This window comes from Halichoeres trimaculatus, unplaced genomic scaffold (genome assembly GCF_033239565.1).
Source record: "Halichoeres trimaculatus isolate MK-OKI-2021-1 unplaced genomic scaffold, fHalTri1.1 fHalTri1_scaffold_20, whole genome shotgun sequence".
NCBI lineage: Eukaryota > Metazoa > Chordata > Actinopteri > Labriformes > Labridae > Halichoeres > Halichoeres trimaculatus.
Window position 1 is genome coordinate 1,237,860 of NW_027437198.1, and position 24,404 is coordinate 1,262,263.

At 40.8% G+C, this 24,404-nt stretch overlaps 3 protein-coding genes across 3 annotated transcripts; 1 reads left to right on the top strand and 2 right to left on the bottom strand.

Annotated features, from left to right (window-relative positions):
* Nucleotides 1-100: 100 nt before the first annotated feature.
* On the bottom strand, nt 101-2,024 carry LOC141810222 (uncharacterized). The gene is made up of 3 exons (XM_074697610.1): nt 1,759-2,024; nt 1,132-1,296; nt 101-1,038 (listed from the first exon to the last, which is right to left on the bottom strand). The coding sequence occupies exons 1-3, from the start codon at nt 1,778-1,780 to the stop codon at nt 317-319; spliced, it is 909 nt and encodes a 302-aa protein (XP_074553711.1). The 5' UTR covers nt 1,781-2,024; the 3' UTR covers nt 101-316.
* Nucleotides 2,025-2,223: 199 nt separating this feature from the next.
* Nucleotides 2,224-9,109, top strand: nosip (nitric oxide synthase interacting protein). Its single transcript, XM_074697609.1, has 10 exons — nt 2,224-2,369; nt 2,509-2,588; nt 3,688-3,793; nt 3,882-3,963; nt 5,623-5,758; nt 5,864-6,012; nt 8,081-8,197; nt 8,463-8,533; nt 8,645-8,753; nt 8,909-9,109. The coding sequence occupies exons 2-10, from the start codon at nt 2,519-2,521 to the stop codon at nt 8,978-8,980; spliced, it is 912 nt and encodes a 303-aa protein (XP_074553710.1). The 5' UTR covers nt 2,224-2,369; nt 2,509-2,518; the 3' UTR covers nt 8,981-9,109.
* A 3,089-nt stretch (nt 9,110-12,198) lies between these two features.
* rcn3 (reticulocalbin 3, EF-hand calcium binding domain) lies at nt 12,199-18,781 on the bottom strand. The gene is made up of 8 exons (XM_074696106.1): nt 18,692-18,781; nt 16,663-16,886; nt 16,297-16,490; nt 15,704-15,876; nt 15,106-15,166; nt 14,915-15,006; nt 14,194-14,301; nt 12,199-13,054 (listed from the first exon to the last, which is right to left on the bottom strand). Exons 1-8 carry the CDS (start codon nt 18,692-18,694, stop codon nt 12,947-12,949), a joined length of 963 nt encoding a protein of 320 aa, XP_074552207.1. The 5' UTR covers nt 18,695-18,781; the 3' UTR covers nt 12,199-12,946.
* Between the last annotated feature and the right edge of the window lie 5,623 nt (nt 18,782-24,404).

Sequence of the window (24,404 nt, forward strand, 5' to 3'; positions counted from 1 at the left end):
AAAGATGGATGATCAGGACAGCAATGGAAAAAAGTTTTCTGAAGACAAACTGGAATTTTTTTAATACATTATTGAGATGTTTTTAGAAGGGGATAAATATCATTTCCTTTCAAAAATAAGGGACTTTCTGATGTGAGTATGAGTGTAAATAGAATCAATACAATTTCAACATGACGATATTGAAATATTCAATTTTAGTCAGAGCAAAAAGAACACTTAGTTTTAGTACAAAAATGGAAATTGTGCAAATGCCTTCAAAAGCAGTGGGTAACCAAAAACACCAACAGCAACAAAAATACAAAGTAAAATAATGTGTTTACAGCTTATCTAAAAGCCGACTCATCAGGCTCTCAAATCCTTGCTGGGCTGATTTTAGTTGGGCCAGTAGCTCTTGGTGACGCCTCTGTGCCTCCTCGTGGCGCCTCTGACTGGCCTCCTCGGACTCATGGAGGAACTGGAGGACGTCGTCCGCAAACCGTCTTCGCTTACGAGGCCGTGCGGGTGTTGAGCAGGATGTTGGGGAAGCATGTGTGCTGGAACATGGGGAAGCATCTGCCAGAGGTGCCATGGCACCTGAAGCCCCAAGCACCGTCTGTCTTTTAACTGTATGCCTCGCTGCTGTTCCAACCACAGGGAAGACAATATTGTGTTGCCCTCCCAGCAGTTCATCCATCTCCACATAAAACTGGAACCGGATGGGTCCTTGTAATGTGCCTCTGTTATTTTCTTTTATTTTTTTGTAGGCCTCAATGAGTGTGTTCCACTTCCTGGCCACTTTATCAGGACAGAAAACTTCAGAAAAGTGGCAGCTAAGCTTCTCTGCTGTTTCCTTCCAGAGGTACTTTTTCTTCACCCTGACATTTTTTAAACGTGAGTTCAGCTCTTTTAGTGTCTTTGGAAGACCGCTGGCCTCATTCTCCAGGTGCTGGCGCATCAGATCAATAAGGAACAGTGTCTGGGTCTTACTGAAGCCTTCATTGGCAGGCAGGGCAGGAGCACATGATGGGCTGGGGGTTGCAGCATCTTCCTTGCAGCTCTCTAAAATACACATATAAGAAACAGGTTGTTACACATTCTATCATAAACATCACTGTTATTATTACTGTACTTTTTACTATTACTTTATCCAACCTGTTGTGGTCTGACTGTCCTCAGCCGTAACCAGGGTTGCCACAATGGTGCAGTCAGCATTGGTGTAATTTGTCTTTACATCCTGTGCTTTCTGAAACAGAGGGCCAGGGAAAGGAGTTCTCCTCTCTGGGTCAACAAACAGTTCAGCGTTCTTGTCCATATAGACTGGACAAAAAAAAAAACACAAGGAGAGTTTTGAATCACTGTCATTTCCTTCTTAATTATTTACATTGGAACTAAAACTGTTTTGTCATATTCACAGCATGCCTTGTGTTTGGCTGCACTTTTTGAGTAAAAAGGGTTCAATATGTGAACATATAACCTCCATCTGACTACTGACTGGTTTAAAAAAATATATCCAGAGGTCTTTCAAAGCTACAAACACTACCTTTGTTCCTTTTCTCCATAAACAAAGGTACCTGTACAAAACATTCAACTACACGTCTGGAGGCAGTTGTTAGCCGTTGTTAGCTCGCCCTGGGTTGTAGTTCGCGCATATCACATTGAGACTGTAGATAACACTAAAGCTATATTTGTATAACAACGAACAATGCAATACGGCTGATGTGTGCTACAACCACAGGTCAGAAATGCCGAATTAACTATATATAACAGGAGCATACTTACTGTTTATAGCCGTGGCAGCCATCTTTGATAGTAAACTCGGGGTGGAATAGAACGGAACGCACTGCCAAATGCGACAAAGACTGGACAGAAATTCTCAAATAAACAGAATATAACAGGAGCTTTAGTACGGTTTACCCCTGGAGTCGGAATTTCCAACTGGGAACTCCGGGGTGGTGGATTCTCCGACTTCCCTGTCGGAAATTCCAATCTCGGGGGGCGTTCAAGTTGAGCAGTAATTCCGAATTCCGAGCACAAATGGAACAGACAGACACACCCCACAAGTGTCACCGGGAGCAAATTAGGATTCAATTTTTTGAAAAACGAGTAAAAATGATTAAGACATTGAAAATGATCGTGAGTGTGTATCTGTGTCCTCTTCATAGCAGTTAAAAAACACGAAAAATGTTTTTAAAAAATCATTGGAAAACTCCTTGAAACATACTTTTACTCAGACACTTCAAGCCGTCATCACCAACGATAACCACCAGATGGCAGTGATGCAAGTGCTGCCATAGAATAAGTCAAAGAAGAAAAAGAAGCGGAAATAGTGGGGAAAGATAGTAGTTTATTGTTTTCAGACACATTTCCAGTTTGCAGATTTAATAACACTGGTAACAACTTTAATATTGGATTATTCGTTGAACATAGCTCGTTTCAAACCTATATTCATGTTTAAATCGTGCGCGTACTTGTGTATCTGTTCACGAGCTAATATTAGCATCAGAGCTAACTGTTGTTTCCTCTTCGCAGTTCAAATAAGATGACCCGACATGGAAAAAACTGCACTGCTGGAGCTGTGTACACCTACCACGAGAAGAAAAAGGACACAGGTGAGGAAGATATGACAGTTTAGATCATGTTAGGGAATAAAATGTTGACATAGCTCACTGTTAGATGCTAGGCACAAAGCCATCCCTATACACAAGCTTAGACACAAGATGTGCAGTTATGTTAAAGCTAAATGTGTGCTTCCTAGTAATATACATTTACTTTTTCTTTTTAACTGCCTGTTTCAATCTTAAAGGCCAACAGATTCCACCCAGAGAACAGCTGTTGTAAATTGGAATCGGTTATTAACACTATACTTGCATGAGATGACGGTTTTAAGCTTGTTCATGTGTATCAGCTAGACTTGCAGTCAAGACTACCACAGCTGAGACTAACTAACTACCAAGACCAAAACAAGACTGAGACTCAGACACAGACACACCGAGTCAAAACTAAGACAGACACCGGGACCAAACAAACAAACAAAACAGTCTAGAGTTGGGGTGAATATTTCACCATAATCTGCCTGAGTTGCAGAACCAAAGCACCACCCTGGTGTTCAGCTGCACAGTAAAAGTATTACATTGTATTATTTGAGCTACAGGCACAACAGCACTGACGATGCATGTCTTGTGTGTGAACAGTGAGTCAATGTGTCCATCCTGGTCCAGCTGTCGACATTAGCGTCCCGTCTGCCTCTCCACAGTCACAAACAAGATGAGCGCGGAGCTTTGACAGAAAATACTCGAAAGGCGCATAGTAAACATGATGTGCTGTTACAGAAAGTTGTACTCTGTAAAGCCAGCATTGTCCCTGGATATTCTAGGCTTCAAATCCCCCTGAGACTGATTCGTCATTCCAAGACCCATCAAGACACAGAGACCAAGTCAAGACCGAGACAAGACCAAGACCATGTAAAAGTGGTCTCGAGAACTACAAGTCTAGCATCAGCCTGTTTAAAATAAATCATGACTGAGTAAATACATAACAATGAGAAGTATTTGTCATGAGAACTGTTGCAACTCAAACTTTTAAAAACTTGAGAATCTCTCACCTCTTTTTTTCAAAGTATAGTTTTTATTTATGTATGAGGTGTTTTCAAAGTTGATCCTACATTACCTTAGCTATCTATTTAATTGCTTGTCTTGTCTTCCCCTGAAGCGGCGTCTGGTTATGGCACCCAAAGCATCAGACTTGGAAAAGATGCCATCAAAGACTTTGACTGCTGCTGTCTGTCCTTGCAGCCCTGCAAGGATCCCGTGGTGACGTATGTATCACACACACTGTCTCTCTGACTCTGTGTCACTTTCAAATGACTTATCATCTAAACCCGGTATGTGTGGTTTCTGGCTCAGTCAGGATGGATACTTGTATGAGAAGCAGGCGATCCTGGAGTACATCCTGCACCAGAAGACAGAAATTGCCAAAAAGATGAAGGTAAGCTCAACACCTTGCTTCAGACTGAATCCACTCTGTACTGTCCTGTGTCCAGATTTGGATGGACATCAGACCTAAAATAAACCAATTCTCACTTTAGCTTCAAGAGTAAGACACTGAATAGCAGTATGAGAATGAAATAATGTTATGGGAAATTTGTTTAACATTTGTCGGCCAATAGTGAGTCTGTTTGGCTTTTTAAAAAAATAATTCTTCATTTTTGGTGGGAAAAGACATTTTCATTATATACAACTAAACATTACTTATACAAAGTTGTTTTCCAGCCTTTTATAGTTACACATATGTAGAATTTTGTGCATCCTCTTCTGTTGTTTTTCCAAATATAAACCATTTTGCATACTCATTTTTACTGTTTACATTTTAAATTTTCATATAACATCCACATATGTTACATCACTTGTACAAATGAATAACTATGTACAAATGAGCAAAGGAAGTTTACTTTTATGTTGTGTCTCTTTGGAGGTTGAAGGAGAATGGCTGATGGTGGAGTCAGACAAAGTCTGCTTTTATTGGGGTAACAAATTCCAGATTGAATAAAATTAGTCTTTTGAATTCTTAGACTGTAGATCAACTTCTCCATTTTAAAGAATTTTTAAGATTATTTCTAACCAGTCATCCCTCATAGCTGGTAGAGGATTGAGACATTTTTTAATAATGGACTTTTTGCTAGCTGCCAGGAGAGCCTACAGAAACTTTTTTTTCCGCTCCTCTCTTTTATGGAAACAATGTTACCAAGATAAAGGCCTTCGATATTCAGTAGTGTTTGAGTGTTGAATATTTTTTCAAGTGTTTTGTGGATATCCTCCCAAAACAAAGTCAGTTTGAGCCCCAGAAGACATGAATATAATTATCCACCCCTGAACCACACTGTCTCCAACATGTCGGACTTGGGTTCTTGTATTTTTATTGATATGGTGCCTCATGCCATCCAGCATTAAAATTACAGGCCTTTTGCACATTATCCCAGTACTCATAGTTTATTATTCAGTACTGATCTTGTACTTGTTTGTCTTAATGTAAATATGTAAATAGAAATATTTTTCTATAGTTTATATATTTTCTACTTTTCTATTTTTCCTGCAAATTCCTAATTTCATATTCTTATTATTATTCTATTTATTATTGTTGTTGTATTTACTGCAGCTGCTGTGACAAAAAAAAATCCCCCATGGGGGATCAATAAAAGAATATTCTATTCTATTCAACTCTATTCTAAAGTATCTAATTATATTTTTTCAGCAATGCTCTCTCAAATTTACTGAGCTTGTTGAGGAACATTGAAAACAGCAATTTTCTTCCCAAAGTTCCACTGAGATCCTTATCCCTGCTTTCCCATTTTTAATGTGCAAAGTGTTGTCATCTTTAGCCCTCAGTAGAGTTTTATATAGTTTGGGGATAGATTTGGTAGGTATTGAACTGTACACAGCTCTCAAATTTTTTTTTTTTTATAAAACTCACACTCTGTTCTATTTGGATTTTAGTAATATTCTCTACACATTTAATTTCTTAAGAAGTCTGTATACTCAACTCATTTTTGCTGCAGATTCCCCTTATTCAGTGCTGCATCTTCTTCTTTGTCCTGTTGATTTCAGAGCACTGAAATTAAAAAAAACGTGGGTGTGTTTTCTCCATCAGGCATATGAGAAGCAGAAACAGGCTCAGAAAAGCAGCAGTCAGCTTGAGTCAAAGTCAGAGGAGAGAGAGAGGATGGAGAGGTTCAAGAGCAAAGAGAACAGCATTGTGTCCAAACCCATCAACCCCTTCACATCAGGTACACTCCTGCTTTTCACTGTCGGACTTCACGTTACATCTTTGAGCCCCCCTTCATTCTCTGTGAGGCTAAATTGTGATGGAAAGCTGTGTGTTCATCTCTCAGGACAGACCTCAGGAGGTGAGAAGAGCCAGGCAGACTCTGCCTCCTCATCCTCGTCCTCATCAGCAGCTTCTTCCTCCTCGTCAAGTCTGCCAAGTTTCTGGATCCCCTCCCTAACACCTGAGGCCAAACCCACCCTGCTCAAGAAACCGGTTAGTATCCTCTCTAAGATCACTCATCCTTTGCCACATCGCTCAGTGAACATTTCTCAGACAGAGCTGACGATAAAAGAAGTTATTAAAGTTTGAAGACACCAGACCCATAATCCAATTAGCTTTGTCTACGACACATTTTTTAAGACTGAGTTCTTTCTTGTCTTCTTTTACCCTCAGAAAATGAATGAAGACATGAGAAACACTGAATAAAGACAGGTTCATGCAGGTTATTGGTCACTCTATCACTGTTCAGTAAACACGGGGTGTCAGGAGGGGGCTCTAGTTAAGGCTTGGACACACGACAGGATAGTGGGGCTGTTTTTTGTCCTGATCCCCTCCTTTAGATCAAAGCCAGCAAAGGCCCAATCGTCTGTTTGCAAACAACACAGTGTCTGATTTTCCTGGAGTGTGGAGTGTGTTCAGTGTGATGAAGGCCTCTGACTGAGAGATTATGAATAATGAACATGTGTAACATTTGTGACTAGAAATCCTGTAGAGCTCGCTTAGTGTGTAATGTCATGTGTACCAGAGCAGAGCCAATCAACACCCGAGCTGACTCTGCTGACTGACCGATGATGAAGTTAGAGAGGAAGGATGCCCTGCTCTCCAAGCTCGCTGTGATATCTGTGACAGTTTTACTCACTTCCAACTTTTGCTGTAATGCATACAGCCCACATTCCCATGACTTTTTCCAGATTCATCTTTTTCTTTTGTGGTTTTAAAGTGGGAGGCCAAAAATAACCTTCATTGCTTTCCCTGTCCGTCCGCCTTGTTTGTTTACACCAAAGTCACATTTTCCCATGCGATATTTGGAATATTGTGTGTGAAGCTGATACTCTGCTGAAGAATGGGTCAGTGTGTGTGTGTGTGTGTGTGTCCACCGAAGTGCACACCACACACGTCAAGATCAGAGGAGAGAGAACTGTGTGATCTGTCTTTGTTATCATCCAGTGTGTGCTCTCTGAATGTGTGAAGGTTTGAAGAATCCTGTAATGTGTCCCAGTCTTTGCTGTAAACAAAGAAGTTTGCAAAGATTTTTTTCCTGATTTTACCAGGAGCGTGTTTATCTGTGCAGAGGTCATTTCCTCTGTCAAGAAAATTGAAACAGTGATTGAATCAATGATGAAAACCTCCGACAGAAGTAATGGTGTTATACGAGGGAGGGCTGAGAAGTTTGTTGCCTGAGTAGGAAGGAGTTATGCAATAGTAATGAATCTTCACATGCATTACATTCAACATTTTCTGACACTTACATGGGCAGGACATTCGGACCTTGGATCATCTCCAAGGCTGTCCCTACCCCTCTTTAATTCAGCGGCCCACTTTTTCACAGTTGATAAAGCTGGAGCATTATCCCTGATGTAGAAACCATGTTAGCGTGAATGTCCTTGGAGGTTAACCCTTTTTCTGCAGATATTAAAAAAAACACCACAGTGCCCAATTTGATCCATATTCACAAAATGTCTCTGGTTCTATTTTTCAAAGTCCTCAAACACGACATCAGAGTCAGTTTGAAAAGAAACCGTGTTGTAAGTGTCAGAAAATGTTGAATTTGATGCACGCCAAGTTTCATCACTATGGCACAAATCTTTCCAAGGCAGGCTATGAACTTTTTTAGCTCTCCCTCGTACTTGTTATAGTTAAAGAAAGAGCTGTAGCCCACCAAAAACCTTTCAGATCATCACGTTTCTAATATTACTCCATCTGTTATCAGAGAACCTGTACAGTCTCTTCCTGAGGCACTGAGCTGATACTGATTCTGATTAAGAAACAAAGAAATCAGAACATGAGCATCAGATTTTGTCCCGTTTGCAGTTTTGAACAGTGCAGCTGGTGTAATTCTCCTCTCAGCCCATAGAGGGCGTCAGACTCTCAACCCTCTGTGTGGAGCTGTTGAGCAGTGTTTGGTGTCAGTAAATCATCTCTCTGGTAATCTGATGTCTCTCTGTTTGATGTTGACTCAGTCAAAGAGAGCACACAGGCTGACCCTGAATCCGAACATCGAGCCCTCTGAATGGCTGTCTCTAACTGACCCCTTCTCTCTTTGTGTGTCTCTGTGTTTCAGAGTAAAGCAGTGTTGTGTCCGATGTCAGGTCAACCTTTAAAGATGAATGAGCTGATAACAGTCAAGTTCACGCCGCTGGATGCCAGCCTGGATCGAGTGGCTCTGCTCACACGTCAGGTCAGTCTGAGCCGATGAGTCCGTGTCAGCACCTGCACGTGGCGTTAATTCAGACGCTCGTCTAAACCACATGACGCAGTAATGGTTACAGCAGCTATTTGTGCTGTTTCCTGTTTGCTGACTCCCAGGTGTGTGTGTGTGTGTGTGTGTGTGTGTGTGTGTGTGTGTGTGTGTGTGTGTGTGTGTGTGTGTGTGTGTGTGTGTGTGTGTGTGTGTGTGTGTGTGTGTGTGTGTGTGTGTGTTTGTTTGTGTGTTCGCTCCTCAGGACAGATATGTGTGTGCTGTAACCAGAGATGTGCTGGGTAACAGTGTCCCCTGTGCCGTCCTCAGACCCTCGTGAGTACAGACGTGTCCTCGTCCTCTCACAGATGTTTGATTATGTTTAATAATATATTTTAATAACAATTAGTCTTTTTTTTGTGTGTGTGTGTGTGTGTGTGTGAGCAGGGGATGTGTGGTGACTCAGGAGTGTGTGGAGAAGCTGATAAAGAAGGACATGATCGATCCTGTGAGTGGAGACAAACTGAGTGATAGAGACATCGTTCCTTTGCAGAGGGTATGTGACAGAGAGCCTGACTTTTTACCAAACACCATCTCCTTCTCTTCTTGAGTCGTTATCGTTTCCACATCCTCTGGGTGAAAGATCCTCCTGCAGGATACAGTTTTTGCTCTCAGGTGTGTCACAGGTTGTCTCTGTGTTGTCCTCTGCAGGGTGGAACCGGCTTCGCTGCATCTGGAGTCGACCTCAGAGCTAAAGAGGCTCGTCCTGTGATGCAGGTCTGAGACGGACTCTAAGAGGAGGAGGGTTTATTTCTCTTTAAAACGCCGTCATATTTCTCCAGTTAAGACCTTTTTCTTGTTTATATTCTCTGATTTTTTCACAGAGGGTTTTTACTTTAACCAGACTGTGTCATGGATGCTGTCCATATGTAATAAATTTTACCTTGAAAACTTGAATCATGCTTTTACTGTCTCTTTGATTTAAACCTCAGCTTTAGCATATACTTACAGCTCTGAAATGGGCATGATTTCCCTGGTCATGATTCCTGTGGGTTATTTTCATCAAACACGTGTAGACCAGTGTGTGACCGTGTGTGTTTATTAGCTGTAGTGTGACACAGACGATCCGTCTGTCTGTTACTGCCGTCTCTACCTGCTTCACCTTGTAGCTGAGTCATCGTCTTTGTTTCTGAACTGGGATAAAACACATTTGAAGCCGTTCCTCCTCCACCGTCTCTTCTGAGAGGCATCAGTCACAGCTCGTCATGTTCTTCCACCTTCATGCCTCCAAAGTCTGTGATGGTGCTGGTTCTGATGAAGTCCATCTTGTCGAGCAGCTCAGACAGAGTCAGACGCCCGTCCTGACATTAAACATGGAGATACAGACACATCAGCACGTACAGCTTATACTCAAGGATGTGATTGTACATGTCAGTATTACAGAAGACAAAAGGCAAAGGTGTATGGGGACACCCGTCATGAACAGTGGTCATATAAGAATCCTGCTGGGTCTTTCTGTTTGGAACCAAGACACCACCTGCATCACTTCAGGTGTAGAGCCATAATTTATCCTCATAGCTCTCCATGGAGGCAACAGATTTGGATTAACACCCAGAAACTCTAAAAAAAAAGGGTTTCTCGGGGGCTTACAGTGGTATCAGATAAACTCCTGTGGATTCTTCCTCAACCAGATGCATGTAATATTCTAATGAGCATATTTTCATGATAATGAAGTTATTACAAGGAGAATTATATGTTAAAGCAATTGGTTACAAGCAGGATTAAGAACAATTTCCCTTAAGTAACTACAAATTTCACCTTTCTCTTCTTGTTTTGCACAGTGTTTGTGGTTTCTGTGGTTCATTCCTGTTTTTTAATTCCAATGAATAATAAATTCAGTCACACAAAGCCCTCTGTTGGGCTAATTCAGGGTTATTTAAGTTACTTTTGGTTACAACAATTTATATATATTAAATGTCAAGTTTGTGTTTGCAAGAAAAAGGGTATGTGCCTAAAAACATGTATAGAGTAGGAGTTACATGACATAGCTAGATCTGGTTCAAACAAAGATAAAACCTCACAGTAATCTCACAAAATCATCTATTCCACAAATATGTAAACATGCCAGAGCAATGTAGACCAGTCCAATGGATTCATAGACCCAGAAAACTTGGGGTCAGACACCAGGACTAGCAAGTAATAAAGGAGTTTGGATATCATATGGACTTCCTGCCCATCTTGGACACCTTCTTGAAAATGACATCTTTCCAGTGGTCAAAGTTTAGTAAACATTTTAGAATGGTATTAAGGACACCTGATACTACTACAAAAACAAACAAACAACAACAACAACAACCCCCCCCCCCCCCCCCCCCCCGAAAATACGATGTAAGAATGTTTTTAGGGTTAGGTGTAATTTTCCATAAATGTAGCTCGTTGAACTGCTTGTTAGCACACATCAGCCAGTCACATGGCAGCATTTAGGCATGAGGACCCATGAGAACACCAGCTGGAGTTCGAAGTGAGCGTGATGGGGGAGAGAGACCCTGAACGTGGAATGGTTGTTGGTGCCTGATGGGCTGGTCTGAGTGTTTAAAAAACTGCTGATCTACTGGGTCCACAGAGGATGGTCCCAAAAGGAGAAAATATCTGGTGAGCAGCAGCTCTCTGGGACTCAATGCCTTCTTGTTGCCAGAGGACAGAGGAGAAGGATCAGACGGGTTCAGGATGACAGAAAGACAACCAGGACTCAAAGAACCACCACAGTGAAACTTTAAGCAGACGGGCCACAGAAGCAGAAGACCAGAACATGTGACCCTCCTGTCTGCTAAGAACAGGCTAAAAAGCCCACATGCTCACCAGGACTGGACCATAGAGGACTAGCAAACGCTGCCTGGTCTGATGAGTCTGGGTTTCTTCAGAATTTGTCGTAAACATGAAAGCATGGGTCCTGGCAATGCCTCAGCTACTGCTGGTGTGATGGTGTGAAGGAGATCTTCATGGTTCACTTTGGGCCCCTTAGTACCAACTGAGCATGGTTTAAAGTCCACAGTCTACCTGAGTATTGTTGCTGACCATGTCCATCCCTTATGAGCACAGTGTACCCATCTTCTGATGGCTACTTCATGCAGGATAACGCTCCATGTCATAAAGCTGGAATCATCTCAGATGTTCACCTGATGAATCTGCAGCAGCTGTGATGCTATCACATCGATATAGAGCAAGACCTCTGAGGAAGGTTTTCAGCACTGTGTTGAATCTGTTCCATAAAGGCAGCTCTAAAGGCAAAATGCTGGTTCAACCTAGTGATAACCTGCAAAAAACTGAAATCTTATAGAGTGTTTTTTGTCTTTTTATTAAAAATGTTCTTATTATACTAAAAATAAGCCACATTCAACTGACCAGTCCAGAAACACGTATTATTTCAAGTTATTTCAAGACAAAAAATTAGGTCTGAATTGCTTTTAACCAGTAAAAAAAATCTGCCAATGGGACAAGAAAAAATTGCTCATCAAGTTTCTTGAAATAAGAATAAAGACTTAATAAAACAAAATGTTTCTCTTGCCCCATTAGCGTATTTAAAAAAAAAAAAACTTGTTACAGGCAATTCAGAGCTCAATTTTGTCTTTTAATTTTTCTGGACTGATCAGAAGGTCTCAAGTCAGAAAATACATTTTTACCGATAATAAGACAAAAACTTGAAAAGATTTCAGTTATTTTGCAGTGTACCTAATAAAGTGGCTGCTGAGTGTATTTAATAGTTGAGTATGTGACTGTCTTGTGGCTCTGTCTCATACACGCTGACAGCAAAAAGGAGCTGCATGGCTTAGATGGATAAAGCAACAATGATCAAACCTTAAACTAAGGAAGTTAGGTCAGGAGCAGATAAAAACAAACTCATAACATGGTGCTCTCTGTTTCCTGATGTTCCTGTTCACGTTATGTTTATCCCGTTTAAAGACTCAGAACAAAACTCTTAGAAAACACTTTTATTCAGAGTCAAACCCATACAGTCAGAAACACAGCTCTACCTCCCATGACTGATGACAAAAAACTTTCCTCTCTCTTCAGAAACCTCCAGGAACTTTCACTATTGCTCAAAATTCACTCATTAATGACCCTCAACTCTCACCTGCCGTTCAGGCAGGACGCAGACTCATACTCGTCTCTTACAAACTCTCCAACGCCATACAAAGAACACTTCCTGTGTCAGCTGCATGTCAGTGCGCGAGGGATTAAATCCACATATTCAACTGGAGATGCAGTTTAAACTTTACGGTCAAAAAGATATGTGCCCAACACAGGCAGGAGTGTAAGGGTGTGTGTGTGTATGTGTGAGTGTGTTAGGGATTGTCTGTATCACCTGTAATCACATACACAGTATGTGAGTGTCAGTTCTCCCATCATTACACTAAAACACATGAACGACTAAACAATGCTGAAATATGCGGACACTCAGATTATCATCATCAAACCAGGATCTTCACTGTGCCATGGAAAAATTCACCTGGTGACTGTGAAATGTTTACAGTTTGGCAATATATCAGAAAACTTTGGGTTAACTTTAAAACAGCACTGCATAGTTTCAATCTTAGGTGCATTTTTTTCTCCAGCTTCACACCCACTCACAGTGAAAGCTGCTCAGCCCCAGTTTAAACCTGACTTTACTGACTTCACCCAACCCCCAACCTAAGCTCTGTAACCCCTCCCCCAAAAGTTATTAAAACATTTAAACCCCAATAAGCTCCATCAAAGTTCGTCGTGTCTCCTGGTTAAATCTTCTCCGTAGTTGGTGGCCTGGCTGCCCACGAACATGTTCCAGTTAGCCAGAATCTCCTTCTTGGTGATTTTCTCATCCTGATGATGGATTACAGGATCCATCAGAGATTATCATTCATAATGATTGACAGGAGGAGGAGGAGGAGGAGGAGGAGGAGGAGGAGGAGGAGGAGGAGGAGGAGGAGGAGGACAGAGAGAGAGGGAGGAGAGTGTTAATAATTAAATCACAATTATTCTGATTATTCCCTCGTCAGGATGGGTACTGATTTAGGTACTGTATTAGGTACCAACTGAATGCCCTCTGTAGTACCAACTCACATGAAATCAAACTGTACCATGTTTCGGTTCCTAAACACATCCTTGTAACTGTGAAGAGCAGGTGATTTTACATGCTGGACATGAACACAGTATTGCAGGTTTATATATTGAGAAATAAATGTGTTAAACTGAAAAACTTTAAGACTTTGTTACAAAAAAATTATTACCACATAAACAGACAAAAGTAGAGAAAATTGGTACTGTTGAGAACTGGTACCGATTCCTAGGTACCATATGGGTATCGGTACCGTATCGTTTTGGATATGAAAGGTACCCTTCCCTAATGGCGACAAATAGGACGAAGAGCTGACGGTCTGCTGTTAATCCTGCTTTATCTTTGTTTTTTTTCAGAACAATAAAAAGTTCTTACAACTCATTTTAACCTTTACTTTGACCTTCTTTTTAAAACAATGGTTCCCAACCTATGGGCTACAGCACCCTGGTAGGGGAAGTATTGCAAGTGGGCTACCATCATTTTCAGAATGGTACAATTTTTTGTCGGGGCTTGTAATTATTTAAAAATAAAAAAAACACAAAATAATGTTTTACATGTTAAAGCTGCTTGTAAAAATTACTCAGATATTCTTATCACTATTTTCATTATATTTCCCTCATGTATCAGACATGTGACAAGCAAATGATAGGTATGAACTTTTGTTATCACAGACCACACTGCAGTATTCAGCTCAGTTCTTCATGTTCAACCTTTAATCAAAAAATTGCTTAAAGAACACTTTGTATGGCTCCCGTATTTACAGGGTCAGAGGTGGGCCAAGGAAAATTTTAGATTTAAAGTGGGCCTTGATTTGGAAAAGGTTGGGAACCATTGTTCTGAAACATCTTTCACACCTCAGATGAAACCAGACATGTCCTAAGAACAGGTGTGTGTTGAGGTGTACCTTGTCTGTGTCCGTCTCGTGGATCAGGTGCTTGGCTTCATTATCAGCGTGATCCACTTCTCCAGGTAAAACCCAGTGAGCAACCTCGTTACCATCCAGGAAACCATCCTGTGAACACACAAAATCATCAGTTACTTGAATTTGTTAAATTTATATTCATGTTCTTAAAGGTAGGGTGTGCAGGATTTTTCTACAAAATAAAATGTCATCTTTTACAGGAACAATCCTGCTCAATCGTCTCCTCTATATATGTGTGTCAGTGTCTGCCTCAACTCCCTCCTCTGCCTGAAAGTTGATGTTTTGGTAGTATCAGGTTGACGTGAGTTAGCTTTCTGCTTACCAGGTATGTGCCAAATACCTGTGATTAGCTTGTGCTAACATGCCAATTCAGGTGCACGGCTCTCGAGTCTCTCCTATGTAGAAACATGATGCTACAGGTGGTTGCTGGGCTAGTGAGTGTGTTCACGTAGTCATGGTCAGAGGCTGTGGGTGTGTGCTGCTGCTGGCACTGATCCAAGGAGGAGGAGCCCAGATTGAATGTAGTGTTTGCTAACAAGTGACCAAAATTCCTGCAGACCCTACCTTTAAAAGTGTCAACTCTATATTCACTTTTTCTTTAATTAAATTTGCTTTTTTATTTGTTTAGTTCTGATTTTAACTGCACAAACGATAAAGTCTTCACCATTTTTTCTTTTTCTTTTTTATTGTTTTTTTTTTTTACCTTGTTGAGGTCTCTGAACTCTGTGAAGTGTTTCTTCTCTGTCTGGACCCACTCAGGCTCAGACTCTCCATTTTCAGGAGTGAACATGTCACCTGTGGAGCAGCACACACAAAAACAAACACACATATAAGAACAAGTGGCCTCCAGGGGATGAGAAAAAGGATGCAGTAAGAAAGATATAAAACACTTACCAATATATTCATCCAAATTGACCTTTCCATCTCCATTCTTATCAATGTCTTCAATTGTTTCCTGCCAAAAAAAAGTTTCAGTTTCAGTTCTCATAGAAACTAAAATATCTCAGCTTGATCAAAAATGCAGACTTGAGTCTTAAAAAAGAGAAAAATTGAAAGCTGATGTGGTTTCTCCAGCTAATAAGCTCTGTGCGCTGCAGGACTGAGAGATACCGAAGATCGTTCCTCCCTGCAGCCATCAGAGTGTATAATTCTTTAATTGGAAGATGAGCCAAACAACATGAATTTCCCTTTGCGGATGAATAAAGTATATTTTATCTTTATCTTTAATCCAATGAATATTACACACAATGGCATTTTTCATGCTAACATGCATTTATCTGGTCTGAGCCTGTTTGTCAGTAAAGCCTGGTACTGATGGAGTGTTTCTGATTCTTTTACCCCAGATATCTGTCTGAAGTTAGAATTTAATCCACATCTTTGGTGTTGAATACCAGGGGTCCCTGAAGTGTTGGATCTACCACCTTGGATCATGAATGTGTGAAACACAGAGTGTGTTAAGACTCTGTCATTCAGTGTAAACAGCAGTCTGTACCTGCACCACCACATCTCTCATGTAGTCGAATTCCTCTGGATGGAGGAAGGCAGTGAACTCCTCACGCGTGGCAATGCCGTCTCTGTCTTTGTCTGCGTTCTTGAATCGTCTCTCATCGCGAGCCAGCATGGCCTTATAGGTAGCTTTGTCATCGATGTCGTCAAACTCTTCACCTGAAAAAGACGCTCTTGTTTAAGCTTTCGCATAGATAGATAGATAGATAGATAGATAGATAGATAGATAGATAGATAGATAGATAGATAGATAGATAGATAGATAGATAGATAGATAGATAGATGGATCGATAGATATAAACTTTATTGTCTGTCACGTGACAGCAATTCATCTTTGACAGGCTCCTTCACAGATTTAAAAGGGACATTACAAAACAGATGAGAAGAAAAGTAAATACCACATTTTAAGAAAAAGTGCCAATCAATCAATCAATTGACAGTGTCCCAACAGAGGGGGATGTTACAGCAACATGTGCCTATTTCTGTTTGTTCAAGGTTGCTATACTTCTTACACTCACACAATTACTGCTATGTGGATTTTTCCAGGGCAGGGAAGTTAAGACAAAGAACGAAATGTACCCAGGTAGTATCCATATGTGACGTTCTTGTACTCCTCCCAGCTGATCTTTCCATCCTTGTTTTTGTCGTAGTCATTCCAGTGTTTGTTCACATTCTCCTCGATGTACCTCCTCTGGCGGTGTTTGATCCAGTAGTGAAGCTCTGAATGGGTCACATATCCGTCTTTGTCCAGGTCGATGCGATCCACGATCTTCCTGCAGGGAGAGAAGAAGTCAAGCTTAAAGACGAAAAGTGAAGCAGAGAACGTCAGCACATCCTTTTGACAGATGATAGAAGTGATCTGTCCTGTTGAGTTAGCCTGCCCACACTGAGGCTCAGTCACTGTGGGCAGGGATGGAGATCAGGATGAGAGTTGGTAATACTTACGCCAGCTTCTCTTTGCTTTCCTCAGGGGTCAGCTGGTCAAACGTCTTGGCTTCCTCCTTCCCCAGGAACGCCTCGTGGTCATATTGGTAGCCCTGGGCGTCATCATGAGGGCGGTCACTGAGGTCAGCATGGTGATGGACGCGTTTCTCTTGTGCAGGTACAGCAAAGGCCACAGCAGCTAGGACGCAGAGGGACGCTAACGACGTTAGCAGCATTTTTTTGAGCTGTGACAGAGGGAACAAGAAAGTTTAACACCAACACCTGACGAACAGACAACACTTATCAAACACTGTGACAGTAAACTGTCAGGCCTTCAAATGCCAACGATGCCACCTGGAGGTGAGAGTTTCACCTGTGCTGGGTTTCAGTGAACAAAGGGGGAATAAAAAAATCATTGTTTTGCACAATATTTCTTCTGGTGCAATTTTCTTTCTATAAAGGAGAAATTTAAAGTTAACTGTTGTTGTCTGCGTCATTTTAGCTTCAACCACATTAAATCCGAATTTGTTTACTGACATTTTTTTTTGGCATTTTTGCACAAAGTCCAGAAAGATTATCCTGATTGCTTAAAGTCTCAATAAACTACTCAGTCGGCTTTGTAAAATATCTTATATTATTGGTTGTATTCTTTGTTGTTTTACTTTTTTGGTTCATCCAAACGCGTAAAAAGATTGTATAAAGTATATTTCTACTCAATGTTTGCACTTGTATGAAACATTTTTTATTAGGTATTATCTTATTATTATTATTATTATTATTATTATTATTATTATTACATTTAATTTCATCACATTTTACAGTTTGCCTGCTATCTAACAAACTTGTTAACACTATGTACATACATACAAAGATTATGATGCACCCTCTTATTTTCACAGTTTTAACAGAACAGTAGCATTTCTAAATGAAATGAAAAATACTTTATTTATTTATAAGGGAAATTCAGGAGAAAAAAGTAGAAAAGTTCAAATTTGCAAGAGAAAAGTTCTATTTAAAACTTTACTCATGAAAAACCTATTTCTAAGTCACACCCTAGCATGTATTAAAAAAACACCATTATTTGTGAAAAAATATCCTTAGTAAATGGCTTCTCCCAAACTGTGTCAGCACTAGCAGTAACATGAGTCGCTGTGAAATGTGCTATTGTTTCTGTATCTTGGTGGTGTACAGTAAGGCAAAAATTCTGGTTCAGCCTCTTCCGAGGTGAAGCCCTTGTTAATTTGCAAAGTAAAACAAGTAGAGCTGCTCAAACACTGAGGCTAAACAAAACTGATTGCTCTGATTTCTCACCTTTTTGAGAGTAAACTTTTCTCAGACTTCCCTGCTGCTTTGATGTTTGGTTTGAAGTTTTTCTAACTAACCATTATATTTACTCAGGCTAGGTGAAATGATGATCCCACATCTATATTATGTTTCAGCAAGTCTTTTATTCATAGATGCTGGAAGCAGTTATGATAAAGAAGTGTGTAAAACATATTTCTGTAGTCTTCCCTATGGCTTGAGGTGATGAAGTGATCTGGAAAGAGGTTTGCTAAAGAAATGCATCTAATACTCTGTCAACATCACAATAAAGTTATGAGTTTAATAAATAAAGATTGATTGATTGATTGAGTTTGACTTACTAATAATAATAATAAACAAACAGTTATTATCTGAATATTAGATTAACAGTAGCTGATAAGAGAGCATAACTCGTTCGCACTGATACACCGTGCGCTAACATGTCTGAGCATGACGTGTGCCATCTTAACATGGTTTAATCTGAATAAAATCCACAAACATGTCCTCCTACTTTCCCTCAGGCTAATGAAACTCTTTAAGAAAAGTGATGGTAAGCAGCAGCAGCAGCAGCAGAGAGATGAGAACGACTGTTGCAGCTTCGCAGGCTGTCTGACCACTGAACTGTCACTGAACACACATCATCCTGCATGTTGCTGCTCCTTACTTTACAATAAAGTGTGTTTTAATTTTCATTCAATACTTCTGTTTTGAAACTTTTGAAGTCTTAATGAAAAGATTTTGAACTCACCATCACTTTTTATCGTCTCGCGACACCACCCAGCTCTCTGTGAACAGCGGATCAGTCCGCGTTGGCACTCTGTACCTTTAAATATCACTGTTAAGGAGGCGGGACTTCTTGTTTAGCTAACCAATCATCATCAACATAAGATAAACCCTAACCAATGAAAAGTACTAGAATAGTAGCATCCTGATTGGCTGCTAACCGCCACGTTGTCACGCAAATGCAACACTTTCTGATTTAACAGCCGGGATTCATGACTCCCCCGCCCTTATCTTTAACACAAGCAATTACTTACATTTTATTGTTCCTACTCTATTCTCATATATCTATCGGTAAAACAGCTAAAAAAAAAATCTCCACACAATGAAAATGAACTAGGCCTATATGTACTTTGGCAAACACCACACTTCCCCATCAAGTCTTAAAAATTTCATCAACTTTCATCTGCAAATTCAAAGGTTGAATTTCTTCACGTGTAATACCTGGGTAGTTTACAACAAAAGATTTAGGATTTCTTTAAGAAAGAATAATATATATTTTTTAAATGTGTAGAATGAATCAGATTTTAATTCAATCCAAGTTCTGAATGAAATGCAAGTTCCAGAATAAGGTAGGCCTAAACAAAGATATTTTATTGTATTAGAGTTAGGAAACATTGAGTGGTTATAATTATTTGCTTTATGTGTTTCAATGTTAAATCACATCACTTCACTTCTAGCCTAAGTAAGTGTTCGTTCAGATTCCAGTACACAGACCTGGTGAGTATTTCCTCCTCATCCTCATTGTGTTGTTGGATATTATAGTAAGGGCATTATACAAGATATTTCACAAATCCAAACATTTTCTTCACCAATATTGTATAGGTGTGTAAATGTTGTGTGTAAAGGTTGAAGTCTCCTGGAAAACACTGAAAAAAAATGCTCAAGTTAGGGTAATGACGTGATGGTTGAACATTTTTTTTTTTTTTTTAATTGGGCCTTAAATAACTTACGATGGGTCAATTTAGGGTTTTTTGTGATTCTGAATTAATAGTTACCATTTCTATATCATCTCTGAGACAGCGCACATCTGCCCTTCTCTCCTGTGTTGTGGAACACAAGGTTTCATGCTATTTCCCTTTGAGTTTCATCTAATAATATGTCACTGTATACTTCTTTCTATCTTCTGCTGGATTACCTTCATAGAGCTGAGGGTTGGTTGCAAAGAATGCATGCGTCTTCATACAGGAAGTGAACTGACAGTGAGACAGTGAACTTCAGCCAGAAGATGCACTGAACTCGGAGCAAGTGAGTCTTCTCTCTTCAAAATTGTCGTACAGATCATTCTTTCACCGTATGTGGTACCTCAGTTTTCCCTCTTTTAATCCTCCTTTATACGTTTCACAACTGCAGCATTTTTGGCTACTTCTGCATGTTTCAAAAAAGTCGAGTAGCTCTTTGGAGTTGGGTGAATGAGCCTCTGAGCCCTTAACAGAAAAAGAAAGTGAATTGAAAACAACTGATTCATAAGTTACTTAAAGCCCAATTGGTTTCAAGCCAATAGGTTGCTAGGCGCTGCCCTGTTGGCTATGGCTGCCTTTTGCAGTAATCAATCAATCAATCAGTCTTTCTTTGTATAGTGCCAAATCATAACAAAATATCTTAGGACACTTAACAAAAACATTCACAGGTCTAGACCTTTAAATGTTAATAAAATTTTATTAGCAGAAACCCAACATCAAGACAAGACAAAGATTCTTATCTTATCTTAATTCACCATGAGAACAGGACTTCGCAGAATTTAACAAGTTACAATGGCAAGGAAAAACTTCCCTTTAACAGGTAGAAACCTCGGACAGAACCAGACTCATGTTAGACAGACATCTGAGGAGACTGTTGGGGTTAGAGAGAGACTGAAAGAGGAAAGAGAGTAGGAGAAGGGGGGCTGGCAGAGAGAGAGGGATACACACACACACGCACGTGCGCGCACACACACACACATGCACACACACACACACACACACACACACACACACACACACACACACACACACACACACACACACACACAGAAAGGGAGCGAGATACACACACACAGAGACACAGACATACTCCGAAGTTTGGCATTGTTGCGACTGTTAAGGTGAAACCAGCAGGCCATTCCCGGCAACAATCCAAAGCCGTAGCAGCTGGTGTCGGACAGGAGCACAGCAGCAGGCCGTCTACTTCACCGATCCCCAGGAACCTACAAGACAAACTCAGATCCTCCCAGAGAGGTGTGTGGTCAGTAACTATAACAGGACATTAAGACTAGAAGTTAGACTGACAGATAGTGAGGGAAACAGGAACCCTGTGTGTCAGTTCCCCCTGGCAGTCTAAACCTATAGCAGCATGACTAAGAGCTGGTTCAGGTCTAATTCACCTCCAACTGCAAGCTTTATTGAAAAGGAACGTTTTAAGTCTACTTTTAAAGGTTGAGACCGTGTCTGCCCCCTGGACTCCAACCAGTAAGTTATTCCATAGAAGAGGAGCCTGATAACTAAAGGCTCGACCTCCCATACTACTTTTAGAGACCCTAGGTACAACGAGCAGACCTGCATGCTGAAAACGCAGTGACCTAGACGGATAATACGGAATGACGCTAACACTGGAGAGATGTGCTCTCTCCTCCCAGTCCAAGTCTGTACCCGAGCGGCAGCATTCTGAACCAGCTGAAGAGTCCTAATAGACTTATTAGGACAGCCGGATAAAAGAGAGTTACAGTAGTCCAGCCTAGAAGAAACGAAAGCATGGACTAGTTTCTCAGCATCGCTCTGACAAGATGTGTCTAATTCTCTTGATATTGCGAAGATGAAAAAATGCCGTCCTTGAGACCTGTTGGATGTGAGAGTTAAAGGACAGGTCCTGATCCAAAAGAACTCCCAGGTTCCTGCCAGTGGTGCTGGAAGCCAAGCTGATGTCGACCAAGGCAGGGATGTTGTTCAAGAAAGCTTCTCTGAGATGTTTAGGTCTAAGAACAATGACTTCAGTCTTCTCTGAGTTCAGCAGTAAGAAGTTTCTGCTCATCCAGGACCTTACGTCTTTGAGGCATGCTTCAAGTTTAGATAAGCGGTTGGTTTCTTCAGGCTTCATTGACAAGTAAAGCTGAGTTTCATCTGCATAGCAGTGAAAGTTTCTGGAGTGTTTCCTCAATATATTGCCGAGAGGAAGCATATACAAGATGAAAAGAATCGGTCCGAGCACTGAACCTTGAGGAACTCCATATTGCACACTGGTGTGCGAAGAAGAGACGTTGTTCACATGAACAAACTGATGTCGATCCAAAATATACGATCGAAGCCAGGCTAAAGCGGTTCCTGAGATACCAAGAAGACTCTCTAATCTCCGCAGAAGAATGCGATGATCAATAGTGTAGAAAGCGGCACTAAGATCAAGCAAGACAAGCACAGAAAGAAGACCACTGTCCGAAGCCAAAAGTAGATCGCTGGTTACTTTCAGCAGCGCAGTCTCAGTGCTGTGGTGGGCTCTGAACCCAGACTGAAAGACCTCAAAGAGACTGTGGCTATGAAGAAACTCACAGAGCTGATTCACGACAACTTTCTCCAAGATCTTAGAAACGAAATAGAGGTTAGATATATAGTTCTGTAGTTGACCAAAGAGCCTGAATCAAGTGTAGGCTTTTTAAGAAGAGGCTTAATAACAGCAACTTTAAAAAGTTGGGGCATGTAGCCCGTCAGTAAAGACGCATTAATCATACTTAGTAAAGAGGATCTGACCAAGGGAAAGACTTCCTTTAACAGCCAAGCTGGGATGGGATCCAGAAGACAAGTTGATGGTTTGGCTGAAGAGACAGTTGAATCCAGCTCTGACAGGTCCACAGGCGAGAAGCAGTCAAGAGTATATTAGCTCCAAGCGGTGTTTCTGCGATTTCGCCATCGGTCGAAGGTTCTATCGCGGTTGCATGTAACACGTTACTAATTTTATCTCTAATCTTTAATATCTTATTGTTAAAAAAAGCTCATAAAGTCCTCACTGCTAAGCGATAGAGAAATGTATGGATCAGTAGAGCTATGACTGTTTGTCAGCCTGGCTACAGTGCTGAAAAGGAATCTAGGATTGTTTTTATTCTCTTCTATAAGAGCCACACAAATCCTTCCTGTATTAATTTAGACTACTTTTCCAACGCGAGCAGGATTCATTTGTTTTAGTCAAACGCCATATTCATTCTAATTTCCTTGATTTTTGTTTGAGCTTACGAGTTTGAGCGTTGTACCACTGAGCCAGACTATGTCATCTGAGAGTCCTCTGTCTTAGCGGAGTAATTGAATCGAGGACGGCTTGAAGAGAACCCGTGGTATCTGCAACAAGTTGATCAAGCTGAGAGGGAGCACAAGAGCTTTCTGCAAAAGTAGAGCAAGAATTCAAGGCAGCAGGAATAGCTTCCTTGAAAATGTCCACAGCTCTGTCAGACAAGTTCATGGACAAGATGATTTTGTTTGCAGGTGAGAAATCCGACAGCAAGAATTTGAGAGCAATGAAGAAATTATCCGACAGAAGAGGATTCTGCGGTAAGACTGCCACGTTGACAGGTTCCACGCCATAAGCAAGAACAAGATCCAAGATGTGGTTAAAGCAATGAGTAGGATGGCTCACACTGTGTGAAACCAAAAGAATCCAGTAACGACATGAAGGCAATACAAAGACTATCGTCAACGACATCCACATGAATATTAAAGTCACCAACGATGACGATTTTATCTGAAAGAAGAACGATATTGGAAAGAAGCTCTGAAAAATCAGAGAGAAATTGAGAGTATGCGCCAGGAGGCCAGTAGACGATAACAAACAAAATGGGTCACACAGTTTTTACAGTTGGATGCAAGAAACTCAGAAAAAGACTTTCAGAAGAGCTAAAGCCTAGTTTAGGTCTAGTGCTAATATTAAAGCTAGAGTTATAAATAGCTTTAATTTAGTGGCTGGGAAACTGCTCTAAGGCAAATGCAGAGGAGCGTGTAGGACTGCAGTTCTGCTTCCTGGTCTCCACTCTGAGTTGTCAGATGGGTAAACTAATAAAATCAGCTAGATTTCTTGTTAAATGAGCTGTGCCATCCAGAGTAGGATGAACACCATCTTGGCTAATTATTCCAGGCTTGCCCCAGAAAGATCGCCAGTTATCAATGAAGCAGACGCCATTATCTGGACACCAGTTCAACAGCCAGTTGCTGAATGAGGAGATGCTGCTAAACATCTTGTCAGCAACTCTCTCTTCTTTGTCCGTTTCTTGTAATTTTTTTCGTCTCTTTTTCATAATCTTTGTATTTGGAGTGGATCATTACTTTGTATGGTTCATTTGTTGGTCATGGACACCAAACTTTTTGTGTCTTGTGATATTTTTACTGCTTTTTCTCCTGTGTTTGTCTGGAGATCCTACATATAACCATGGCTGCATTGTTTATATGTGAACTCAGATGTTAGCAGCCTGTAGCATGTCAATGCTAACTGGTGTAAGGCCTGATGTCTTCCCACAAGGTGAGGAGAAGGAGGTTTGGACGACGTGTTGGTTCTCAGGTGTGAGCTCAGAAGTAATGACATGGACCTGTCCTTCCATCCATCATTTTTGGGAACGTAAGTTCTATCTCCAATAAGTTGGACAAGCTAGCTGTGCTAACCCAGCAACAGAGGGGATACCAGAGGGCAGAGTAGCATCATGCTATACTCAGACATGGCTAACAGAGCTAACA